The sequence below is a fragment of the Anthonomus grandis genome, chromosome 4 (assembly GCF_022605725.1).
Source record: "Anthonomus grandis grandis chromosome 4, icAntGran1.3, whole genome shotgun sequence".
In the NCBI taxonomy this organism is placed as follows: Eukaryota; Metazoa; Arthropoda; class Insecta; order Coleoptera; family Curculionidae; genus Anthonomus; species Anthonomus grandis.
Genome location: NC_065549.1, coordinates 27,553,575 through 27,566,547, shown reverse-complemented (window position 1 = coordinate 27,566,547; position 12,973 = coordinate 27,553,575). Strand labels below are relative to the sequence as shown.

Here is a 12,973-nt window from a genome sequence, read left to right as displayed (position 1 = left end):
TAAAAGATGGAACAAATGCCTGACGATAGAGTGTGCCTTCCGTCGATCAAAAAAATTCTACTCACATAAAAATAGTAACGCGTCGCAAATAAATCGTTCAATTATCGATTGTATAGCTTCCCTTTGACTTTGACATAAACGCTTAAAGCGCCTTATACGGTGATGTCATGACTTGATCGCTCAAGTCATGACATCAATTTACGGAGAAGGGTCGCTGCTTATGAATCGAGATGAGTATAATTTTATAAATGTGTTCGATTTTTAAGCGAAAATCTCATTTTTCATTTAACAAAAAAATGGTTTATTTTTTTGAAAACGCGTTAAAATAAAATGTTCTTATAATTATTTGCAGAATATTGGAAAGTTCATTAATGACATAAAGACTTTTTTCAATAATAAGTCTTCCAAATGAAAACGCGATTTGCCGGTATCCGGAGGCCTCTTAAGGCGGCTACTCACTACATACTACTTGCCGTGTTACTTGACTTGAACTACACCATACTTGAAATAGTACATAGTTGTACTTGTAATAGACTAACTACAAGTGATTGGTTTAAAAAGAAGACGAGTAGTTTTATAAAAAAGTGAGCACTGACATGACGTCTCTAGCTGATTTTATTACTTTACGTTCCGTTATCTTTCTTTTACTTCAAAAAATAGAAGAAAGAAACGCAGCCATACTAGAAAATTACTAGAAAAGTATTCACGTCAGTTAAACTAGCACCGTGTTTTATACTGCTTTTTAGTTAGCTGTTGCAATTACGAATAGATTAGTGTGTTTTCTTTTGGCCTATTCTATTTATTATTATTAATTTCATATTTCTAATGAACATTCTGAATATTTACGTTTCTATGCACCATATAACTCAATTATATGCCTCTTTTTTTAACAACTTTTATATTAGTGGTTCCTCATAAATGTCCAAAAACTTTGACGTATTGCCAGAATCATGTTAATAGTTTGGAGAACATCCCACATAATTTTTTAAGGTATTGTGCATCCCATTAAAAATCATGATTATTCTTCTATTAAACAACTATCCTTGCCGACATTTAAGTCTCGCCATGATGTTAGGAGCTGTCTTTCTTCATTTACAGTTCCTAAATGGATTCATCGATTGCTCAAATCATTTGAGGCAGATTAACTTATTTTCCATCAAATTTTACGATACCACAGTATTTTCAATATTCCTGTCCACAGAATAACCTATGGTATTCACAACTGATTAGATAGGTATATGGGGCTATTAAATACATACAATCTTGATATATTTAATATTACTTTAACTAGTTTTAAAAGATCTCTTGCTTTGTGATATATGTTGTTAAATTTTGTTGCTTACAACATAAGAACTTTGTTAATTTTGTTAACTTTATCTTTATATCTAAAAGTTTTTGTTTTTTTTTGGGAATAAAATTTTTTTTTTTAAATTATCGTTTAGCAAACTGTTAATGGAATTATCTTGTGTCTAAAATAAGTAAAATATATAGTACATTAATTCACAATTCTTAAACACAATGAACCATAATGTTCTGCTACTTATAGGAATAGAACTTGTATATACAGGGTGTCTCACGACGAATAGACGCGATCAATATCTCGGAAACTAATTTTTCGAAAATGTTGAAAATTTGGCAACATGGCACAGTCGATGGGGGCTATACAACTAAAATATTTTGACAGTTGTGACGTTTCCGGTTATACCGGAAGTAGATGTCAACTTCGTTATTTTAAATGGAACACCCTGTATATTTTTACATTTTTGGCTTTTACGTGAAATTCTAAGTATATTTTGTGTATAATGTCCTATACTTAAGTGTAACCGTTTTTGACATATTTTTAATTTCATGTGAAAAACTATGTTTATAAGCCCTAACATAATTACCGATTACTCCCTTTTAGTAGCCTTTATTTATTGGTTAGTTTTGGTTTTATTTTAGAGGAAGGACCACTTTAAAAGACTATTTTAATATTTGGCTAAAAAAAAGATACAGGAGGCTCAAAAACTAGCATTAAAAATTAAAATTAAAAAATCATTAAAAGTCAATTTTTTTAAATGGAAACCCCCTATTTTTATAATTTTTTCATAAAGATAATTAAAAATAAGGATAACTTTATATAAGGTTATCTAGTCCAAAAATTGATAGTTTCCGAAATATTGGCAGTTTAAATTTGGCCTAATATTAAAAGCCGTATAACACGGCACAAGGATTGTTGATTAGTTGCGCATGACGGTTGTCATAGTAACCGCTAGAAGCGGCATAGGAAATAAAACATGCGCAGTGTAGCGAGCGTAAACAAATATCTAAATAATCGACTATTTTTGATTTGACGTGACTTCAATTTTCCAACGTTCAAGTAATTATCCGACTTGATGTGTATACACACTACTTCTCACTTGTGAAGTACTCACATGAAGTACGCGAATGGTGAAAAAAAAATTATTTTAACTTTAGACACCCCTTATAGCCCTTAGATCATTCTAATAAAAATGCCTGGTTCGTAATAATATCACTCATGTTGCTCTTTTTCCTTCTATTATTGCTTTTCTCAAGTATTCCCTTCTTTTTATTTTAGTGAGCATGTAATGTAACTATGCCTTTTTTCTACTAAATCTATCTTATGCGTCTACCTCACGTTAAAATGCATTCCAATAAAATATTTTGATTATTTTGCAGAAACCTTGTAGGACCTTTTTTTATAATAAAAACTATATAGCAATAAAAAGACTGACAATAATGAAACTTTATTCCCCTATAACAAGTGAACTACGGATATGTTCAGTTATATAAATTGAATAAATATAATAGAAAAACCAAATGATATTCACATCAATTCAGTTTTAATTTTGTCTCGTGTACGACCTATTCACTTCATATCAAGTTTATAAAGATTAACTTAAAAATAGGATCTTTATATCTGGTTACAGAAACTTTGTGTCGGTTCTTCCTCGGATAGAGAACTTCGAAAGTATGTAAAGTTATATTATAGGGCGGGGTGAGGATGTGTTGCGACGTAAACCGTAGCTTGCTACGATGCACGGCAGAACCCATCTTCTCAAATGTCTGCCTGCACGTCAGCACCGCTGCCAAGCCAAGCCAGGACAATGTACTCGGGATACTCTAGTGGATGCATAATACCGAATGGCACTCCAATGTCTTCGGTCTAATCTCAAGGTGTCAGACGACCCGTGCTGAAGAGATGATTGGCACGGACCTAATAGCCTCCAGGGAACCAGGCGAAACTTTGGATGATAAAGCAATACATGCGTAAGGGGCACTGCGAACGCAGACCTCTTTTCGTTCCTACTCGCAGAATCTCTCATGGACTCAAGTAACAAAAAATCACCAGAAGCTGCAAGATTATTGACTCAAGAAAGAGATCAATAAGATCGGACTAGTCAACGCTAAGGTCTCCGAAGCGCAGAAAAGGTGCATACGGAGAGAAAATAAGTGGCCAACGGGGAAGGCGCAAGAGAATGAGGGACGCAAGAGACCACACTCAGACTCGTCGACTCTGACGTCAACTAAACAAATGTCAAAGTGCAAGTCAGGAGCGCCAACGTGTAAACTGGCAGCGGAGATCAAAATGACGGTAACGGATCCGGAAACACTCCAGAGCCATGAAGAAGGTTAGCTGTTTTAGGAGAAACTTTGCGAGGTAATGGACACTCTGGTGTCACACAGCCAGAATGCGGTACAGTTCCTGGGGGCGTCGTTCTCCGCAGAGGTCCAATGGAATACCTGCGCGACTGCACACACTAAGTGGCTGTCGACGACCATGTTGGCAGGCTCAAGAATATGTTGAAAGGGGTTGAGCTTCAAGCTATTGAGGCCAAGGACATTGCAAAGAGCCCAAAGGGCAATGGCTAGGAATGGTCGGGGATACTCACTGGATGCGGCGTTATACAAGGGCCTGCAGAAAGCAGGCTTTAGGGTCTACTACCAACTGAGAAGGGTGATCCTCAAATAATTGAACCCAGAAAAACCCAAAGATGAGAGTCGTGCAGATCAACCTACACCACAGTAGGGCAGCATCTGCTGCATTCTGCAGGATAATGGAGTCGCTTAATTATTGTACTAATTCAAGAGTCCTGGATAATAAGCAGGTAATAAGAGGACTTGGGAGTGTCGACGGAATATTTATCAATGATACGTGCAATTACAGACTAAGAACCGCTATTCTTGTTAAGAAAACTTCCAATGACTCCTTTGACTATCCTGACTCTCTTTTGTTCTAGGGATCTAGTAGTAGTGAGAATAACAAATAAGAAGGGGAGCCCGAAGCACTTTGTAGTCGGATAGACATATCTTGTTTATGATTACCCAAGGCCTCCACCAACAGAGGCTGTAGAGAGGCTAGTGAGAAGCTGCAGGCAATCAGGAACTGAGTTGACATCATCACACTCGGGGGAAGCACTCCACAGGTGAGTCAATATTTCAATTTATAATGGCAAACAACTTAGATATTGTAAACAAAGGTAATAACTTGGATGATTGTTCAAGTCGTCATTAGTCGAAACGTCGACATTTAAGTAAACAGGTTTCTGTTTTATTTCTGACCCTACCCAACAACGCTCCGAAATATTAAAGATATTGGATCACAAACACGAAACTGAAAAAAAAGGTAAGACCACTTTTGTAACAAGACAAAGAAGAGAGGTTATAAACTTGATTGTATGGATTAATTACATAAATAATTCTTTTAAAAACTGGCATGTATCCATGGAGGAGAGTTGCTCTGACCATAGATACATTTGTTTTTAAATTACGAGTGTTGACCTGGATATAACAACTTATCAAAATCTGAAAAGAACCGATTGGGGTAACTTAAATGTAGTACTCGATCACGAGCTAGTGAGGGTTAGTGTAATGATAAGTGATGCCAACAAGTGCTAGACTCCAAAAGATTTTTGCCAACGAACAAGGCTGGATAATTAGCTCCTTACGCAATGGCGATGGTGACCACAGAAAAAGAAACACTGACCGAACTTTTTCGGGTACATTTTCCTGGGTGCGCTGTACAAAACAACATAACTGGCAGTCAGGATGGTACAGAACGACGTCAATATAAAGCACGTCGAGAGGACTGGGAAGCTGCCAAGAAAGTTGTGATATATGAAAAGATCAAATGGGAAATCAACTCATTTGAGCCCTAATAATGTACTGGCTCAGATGGAATCAGTCCAGCAATTGCTGCAATGGCTGCAAGAAGGACATTAATAGCTATTTATGTATCAAGGGCATTGTAAGGACGATAATGCCCGGAAGGTGGAAATAGTAAGCTAGGTTTCCGCCTGATGGGCATTAGAGTCTAACAATGCCCGTGGTGCATACAATGCTTTATGTTTTACCTAAAAATTGATTTTTATGAACAAAAATAATTTTAATATTAATTAAAAAATAGGTTCTACCTGTACAGGTAGATATACGTACATACCTACCTACAGAAATTTATCAAGTGACTTGCAGTGATTATTTAAGTTTGACTTTGATGTTTCTGTCAGTTAGTCAGTTGGCATTTTTTGTTTAAATATTTGCTTAAAATGGAAGAAATTCCAGAAAATATAAGAGAAAAGGCCATACAAGCGACCGAAAATCTTTTGCCAGTTAAATCAAGGCAACATTATGATCGGGAGTATGGCATATTTGGTATTTGGAAAGATGCCAACGCAATTGTTCAAATAACCGAAACCGTTCTAATAGCATATTTTCAGGGACTGGTAAGTTATTGATTTTATTTTGATATGTACATATGTTTAACAAATTTTAATATTTTTAGTCGGAAAAATACAGTCCGAACTCTCTCTGGACCAAGTATTCTACCCTAAAGTCTATGTTAATGGTCTATAAAAATATAGACATCTCGCAATACCATCGTCTCATATCTTTTTTAAAAGTTAAGTCGAAAGGAAATGTCCCGAAGAAGTCTAAAGTTTTGGAAGGAGAACAAATAATAAAATTTATTAAGAAGGCTCCTGATGATATTTACATGGTACACAAAGTCATATTGGTAATGGGTGTTTTTGGAGGTTTAAGACGAGATGAGTTGGTCAAAATGACCATTGATGATATTGAAGATAGAGGAACGGTCTTAGTTATAAAGGTACCAGAAACTAAAACTTCAACTTCAAAAAGTTTTACTATCATTGAAGAAGATTTAGGCGCTTTAAATTTAATAAAAAAGTACGCAGCATTTAAAGAAACATTATTTTTTGTATAAAATGGATGTTTATTCTTTATTATGAGAGAAAAAAAATTGGATAAGCAATAAAATTTCCGGGCATTATCATAATGCTTGCTTATAATGCCCTAGGTGTGATAGCAGGTATTATTGCTACCATAACATATTCCGTTTCTAAGGTATTATAAATCAAATAATTGATAGGTAAAACATAAAAATATAAACTGACTGAGATATTAAGGGCTAGTCTAGCTTATGGATAGACCCTTATGAAATGGAGGCCAGTAAGGGTTGCTTTTATACTCAAGTCCGGAAAAACTGAATATTCTCAAGCCAAATCTTTCAGACCGAGAAGTCTTATGTCATTTCTTCTGAAGATACTAAAAGAACTACTCGACAGACACATTAGCGATGGAGCATTGATTGAAAACCTTCTGCTGCAAAATCAATGTGCTTACACCGCATGCCAATCAACAGAAACGGCGCTGCATAGACTCATAACTATGCTAGAGAAGACTCTGAAAATCAGCTACTAGCCAGTTACTAGCTGCCTTCCTGGATACCGAAGGAGCAGGCAATACACCATTCGAGTCTATTACAAACACCGCAGGAGAACTTGTACTATCTCGCGTCTATACGCGAGATCATGCACGTGGAGAGACAGATAACAGTCAGGCTAACTTGACAAGACACAAAGGAATATTAAGAATCTGTGAGGCAAACAAATCAGAAATGATTTCCGATCACATGATTCCAAAGTATTGCTTCCGCATACCTTTTAAGAAACAAGAAAAGATTGGAATGACAGCAACCGCAGACCAGACGGAGATCTTAATTAGTACACAGATAAATGCAAGACCAACAAAGGAACGGGAGCTGGAATTGTTGGAGAAAAACTTAAGCCTCAAACGTCTCATCCGCTTGAAAGACATGCCTTAGTTTTTAAGACAGAAATATTTGTGATAGTAGAATGTGCTAGGAAAAACATTGGGAGAGCAGACACTAATAAGCAGATCCTAATAATAACAGATAGCCAAGCCGTCCTAAGAGTCCTATCGAAACTTAGAATTATATCAAAGCTGTTTTGGAAATGCCTCATAGAAACTGAAAACGGGCATTTCCGAGTATGCGAAAAGAAACGGTCCGACATATCATTTGAAACTGTAAGGCTATGTGCTGAAAAAGGCAATAAATATTTGGGACATACTGGATCCAGAAGCACAGCAACAAAAAACTTGTATCAAGTGGTAAAGGGCAACAAGGTGCTAGGCTGGGTAGTATCGACTATTAATAATTGATAAAGTTAATGTCGACTTGATATTTTTAAATATGACCAGACATAAACAAATTAACATTGAACTGTCATTGGCCCGTTTATAATTTTAGGCCTCTTTGACTTATTATTTAGAATATGCACGATGTTTATGTCTGGCTCTTGGTTTTGACTATAAAGACTATCACAGAATTAAAATATATTTGCATATTTACTAGTACTATTAATCCATTAGTACTTTGCGAATTTTGCGACGAGAAATAATCAACTGCACGTGTATTTAAATTAAAGACGTTGGGTTAAACAATTTTTCTTTACTAAGAAGCTTAGAAAATTTTTTAAATATCAAATACTTGCTGTAATTAAATATTTAAATAATTTTTGATTATGATTTATCATTTTTTTTATTTTTATAATATACTAAAAAAAACCAATAAATATAATAAATTTGGACTTACTTTGCAGGTTCACATTTAGGCATCTGAGTCCATGTACCATTATTGCAACTGACATTTATTAGTGTTGAAATAAACTCGTATTTTGGGTCGCAGTCTACACTTAAAGTCTCACCGTGAGTAACCACAGTAGAAGTAGGTGCCGTATCATTTCTGGATAATAATATTACTCTACCTTTCGATACGTGAGGTACAACACATGGAGCTACAAAACATTACAAAATTGATGATTTGCTTATAGGAAACATGGACAAGGTATAAATAAGATACCAAACCATGAAACTATATTTAAAAATAAAAAGTTTTCTATGCCTATTGCAGTACCTAAACACTTTGGTAGAGCATATCTCCATTTGCCATCGATCTGGCATACTGTAGAGGAATTGCCCTCTAGCAACATTCCCTCGTGGCATCTAAAAATTATAGAGGCTCCAAGACCGGTGCCTCCCTCAATATTTTCTAGCCAGCCATTCCAAAGTCTACCCGGATGTCCACAATTTATTTCTAAATAAACGTTAAAAAGTATAGTTTTCACATAAAACTTCTACGAGCTACTGAGCGAGATGTTTTTGAATATCTGAGAATGTGTCTGTACTAAAACTAGTGAACGTTTAGCCATTATTTTGCTTTACACATTAAAATTTGTAAGCCCTGCGAAATGCGTAAAGTAAATACTTTACGCACGGTAGTAGAGAGACTTTACAGACGAAAGACGTTTTATTCTTCAAAAAAAAAGACGCGCAAAGTTGTAGCTGAGTACGATCGTATTTTTTCAATAAGGAGATTATCTGCTAGATCAGAGGGTTCTAGTACTTTTCAAAATATAGGATCGAATAAACTACACTGTGCAAATAGAAATTGCACTTAAACATAATGAAAAGTACTTGACCACTATCGAAAAAAAATTATTTATCGTTTTTTTTTAGAGCATGCAAAGACCTTTAAAACGATGTATTTGACCAAGATTATTTACAATTAAAAATTTCTATACTGTATAACAAAATCGTATTTACCTCTATTACAAGCTTAAATATAAAAATAATTTTGAAGATAAGTTATTTACCTTTACACACCGGTTGAGTTCCACTCCACTTCCTATCTGCACCGCATCTTCTGGTACTCTCTCCAACAAGGGTGTATCCATATTTGCACTCGTAGCGTACCACCGAATTGTAGGAGCAGGATGTATAGATAGCTTTTCCATGCCTTGGGTTTTCCGGTGGGGTACACTGAACCGCAGTCACCACTACGCAGCACCGACCAGTTTAATTAAATACACAGGGGTAAACAACTTAGGGGCTGGAGGGTATGATAGATGGAAAATGAGGATGTAGCAAATAATGAAAGTCAAGGAAAATGTCATGTTGATGATTTTAATTTAATAAGAAAAAGTTAGTAATTTTAACTTATATTAAGTAAAGGGTAAAAAAGCTATGATCTTTTATGGCATTATTTTTTTTCATTTAATTCGGTTTTTAAAATATCTTTTTGTTTGTATATCTACCTTGTATATATTGTTAAATAAATAATTCATCATACATAGTGTCCAAATCTAGAAAATCGACCACTCTTAATGTTGTCCTTAAGATCAAAAGTCCTGGAGATCAAAAAGACAGTATTTTACTCTTAAGACATACAATACTCTCCAAGACTAATAATTTTGATTTTGAAGGATTATCTATAGATATTGTATTGCCTAGGCTTGTAGTCAGGTTAAAAAAATGCTGCAAGAAAAAAACATTGCCGATCGTTTTTTTAGCGCTATTTGATAACACGTTAAATAAGGTTGATTATCTGAAAGGGTACTCGCAATCCCTAAAATAATAGCTGAAATATTTTTACTGGAACCATTTCTAGGTCCACCGAAAATCAAGAATATCTATAGGTTGTCAGAGATAGTGAATTTCCAAAAAATAACTAACCGGATAAACTTAAATATATCCACAATCTGCAAAGAGAATTCCTAACAAAATTATTTCCAAGGGAACTAAAAAATACCTAAATAGAATTTCCGAATTTAGTGTCGAATTAAATTAGATCGTAAAAGAACAAAGTGGCACAGAAGCAAAAGACTACAACAGAACTACAAAATTTAAAAGTTAAATAAAAAAACTAATAATAAATAAATTGATCAGAAAAATGAATGATTAATAGCCATTTTATGTAATATTTTCAGATAGAAAGTACATTTAGATACTATACATATATTTAGACATTTAGCAATAAGTAGCAAGTGACGTTCAGGATTTAATGATATAAAATTACATATACCATATGGCCATAGGAAATCCCATATAACTTATAATACTTTCAAATATTGGCTGCTCTGTATATTGTTACAGAAAAACTGTATTAGACTTTTATAAAGGTGCGAGTAACATAAGCCACCATACCAAATTTCATTACTTTCTAATAAGCGAGTTAAATTCAGATATCGACGAACGGACTTTTAAAAAACATTTATTGATAAAAAAGGGCCTTAAAACTAGGTGAACAAAAATATGAGCAGCAACGGTATTAGCCGAGGTTTTGACACAATATTAATGTTGACGATATACAAGCGATTTCTTAAATATAAAAATAGTCCTAAGCTAAGCATTTTATAATGTAATATAAACAATTAATTGTGGTTTGAGGATATGTCTCCTCCACCTTCAGTTCTGTCAACGTCCTCGTTGACAAGTCTCTGCAGGATTCTCAAAGGCATGGCCTTCTTTCTTCCTTGTTTTTGCCAATGGTAGATGATCAATGCTAAGCAGCATAAAAGGATGATTGATATTGTCGTAAGAACATAATTGTGCATTGGAACATGTTGTGCTAGGTCATGGAAATGTATTGGTTTAATAATATCTTCTTGGATTTTCTTAGGATCTTGAAGATGTCTAATTTCTAGATTGACTGAAATATTGGTGTTTGGGAGTTTTATAATTTTTGGAATTATGACTGAAATATTGTTGATGGCTAATGAGTATTTGTGTTGATTAATTATTACGTCACATTGACTTTGAATAAGGTTGCAGTCTTGGAGTATATATAATCTTCTGAAACTGAAAGCAATCTTCATAAATTGTTTCAGGACTTTTTGTAAAAAAAAATAGGATTGCATTCCTATACGTTAAGGTATGTACCTTAAAATTGTTTAGAACAGTGGCGTACTGACAATTTTTGGGTAAAATACATCCATTGGCAATTGGTCCAGAGCAGATGCATTGTGAGTTGACTTCTTCGCATTGGCTATACCATAGTTCGTTGCAATAGTATTTACTAGGACTTATAATTAATTTTGATTCATTATTTGGCACAGGATAAATTAATTCTAAATTACATACATTTTGTTCAAATATGGGTATCTTAATTGCTAGAATTGCCATTCATTTAAAATTAAAAGGCCGGTTTTACAGATTAAGGTTCCGATAAATGCTTAATTGGCCATAGTGCATTTTTAGGATAGTGAACTTTCAAGTATTGCCATATTTCATTGATTTGTTTTAATGTTAAAATTTCGAGATCTAAAGTTTCTAGGTGTCCAAAAGATAAAATACGTAATATTTTTTCTAAAAATTGATTTAAGTTGGTAATCTGAATATATTGACTTTGCAGATTTAACATTAAATTAAACTGGGTATTTGATTTAAAAATTTCATTACGTATGTTTTTCGACTTCTCGTTAATCGTGTGAATATTATTTTTAAACTCTTGCATTATATTTCCTGCGAATGAACTAAGGTCGTTGATTTTATGCATAGACTCAAGCTGATTAAATTTCAATATTTGCAAATTCTGGGTAATAACCTCTAGGTCGTTGTTATCTAAGTTTCCTGTAATGAACTTGATACCACTTCCTAGGTAGTTTATTAAACCTCGTTTTTTTCGATTTTACATAATATTTAAGTTATTTTCGTCAAATACATTTAACTTTGCGAAAGTGTCATATGTATCATTTAATGCTTTAGAAGTCAAATAAAATTGTAATTTAATTATTTTGATTATTTACAGAGGGTTGCATTTAATAAATTGGTAAATAATTGGGATAACGAATACTTAAGGCTACTTATATTAAAGGGTATATATGTAGTATGATATTGACTTATTACTAAAGAGGGAGCTTCTTCTATATAATATCCATTATTGTGGAGTTTGTGCACCTGAAGTGCTTGGCAAGGGCTCGTTTGATTGAATAGGGCCAGGATCAGGGTCGGGATCAGGTGAAAAGGTATAGTTTTTTTTCTAAGTCTTTTGATTTTTCTAAGATGAGTAGATATTGGTTTTTTCTTAGCGGTACCTGTTATTTTATTTTTGTCTATTTGAGATACTTTTAGGGGTACATACTGTGGTTTCATTTTATTTCTAAGGGTAGTTTTCTTATACAGCGTGTTTCTTAACCTATACGCATAAACTTGGGAAATTATTGCTGACGGCAAATAATGACTATTAGTGAAAAAAAATTTAGTAAAATAGTTTTAGTTACGGAGATAAACGACTTATTAATTAAAATTTAAAAAAAACGTAAATTCTCCAAAATAAATGTTTATTTAACTATTATAGTAACTGTTCGAAGTTATTTCCATGACTTTCAATATATAATTGAGCACGCCTAATCCAAGAGTTGTAGACAGCAGCTAATCCAGGTTGTCCAATTTCCTCGGCGGCAGCAAATATCCGATTTCTTAATTCTTGTTCATTGTCAACTTCGGTTACATACACCAGAAATTTTAGGTGGCCCCAAAAATAAAAGTCAAGCGGATTAAGGTCGGGTGATCGAGGAGGCATCCAATTGGACCACTTCGGCCTATCCATCGTTCGTGGCACATTCGATCCAAATGCCGTCGCACTGGTCGCGCAAAATGTAGTGGAGCACCATCGTAAAGAAACCACAAATTCTGCCTAATGTGAAGAGGAACTTCTTCAAGGAGTACCGGCAAATTTTGTCGCAAGAATTGTAAATAAAGAGCACCAGTTAGACGCTTATCCAAAATAAAAGGGCCAATAAGTATTCCGTTTACAATTCCAACCCACACATTTAGTGAAAATCGTTGTTGAAAGTTTGTTCGCCGAATCATC

General features: G+C 34.3%; 1 protein-coding gene and 1 long non-coding RNA gene across 4 annotated transcripts in view; one reads left to right on the top strand and one right to left on the bottom strand.

Moving 5' to 3' along the window:
- Positions 1-12,973, bottom strand: part of LOC126734965 (uncharacterized) — a 202,465-nt gene that overhangs the window by 80,687 nt on the left and 108,805 nt on the right. For all 3 annotated transcript variants that reach the window (XM_050438833.1, XM_050438831.1, XM_050438832.1), the window contains 3 exons: positions 8,976-9,158; positions 8,237-8,416; positions 7,916-8,117 (listed from right to left, as the gene is read on the bottom strand). In XM_050438833.1, the coding sequence (XP_050294790.1) occupies positions 7,916-8,117; positions 8,237-8,416; positions 8,976-9,158 (565 nt within the window). The remainder of the gene's footprint in view (positions 1-7,915; positions 8,118-8,236; positions 8,417-8,975; positions 9,159-12,973) is intronic.
- LOC126734976 (uncharacterized) lies at positions 5,227-7,848 on the top strand. Its single transcript, XR_007660238.1, has 2 exons — positions 5,227-5,723; positions 5,783-7,848. It is a non-coding gene; the product is annotated as an uncharacterized LOC126734976 (long non-coding RNA).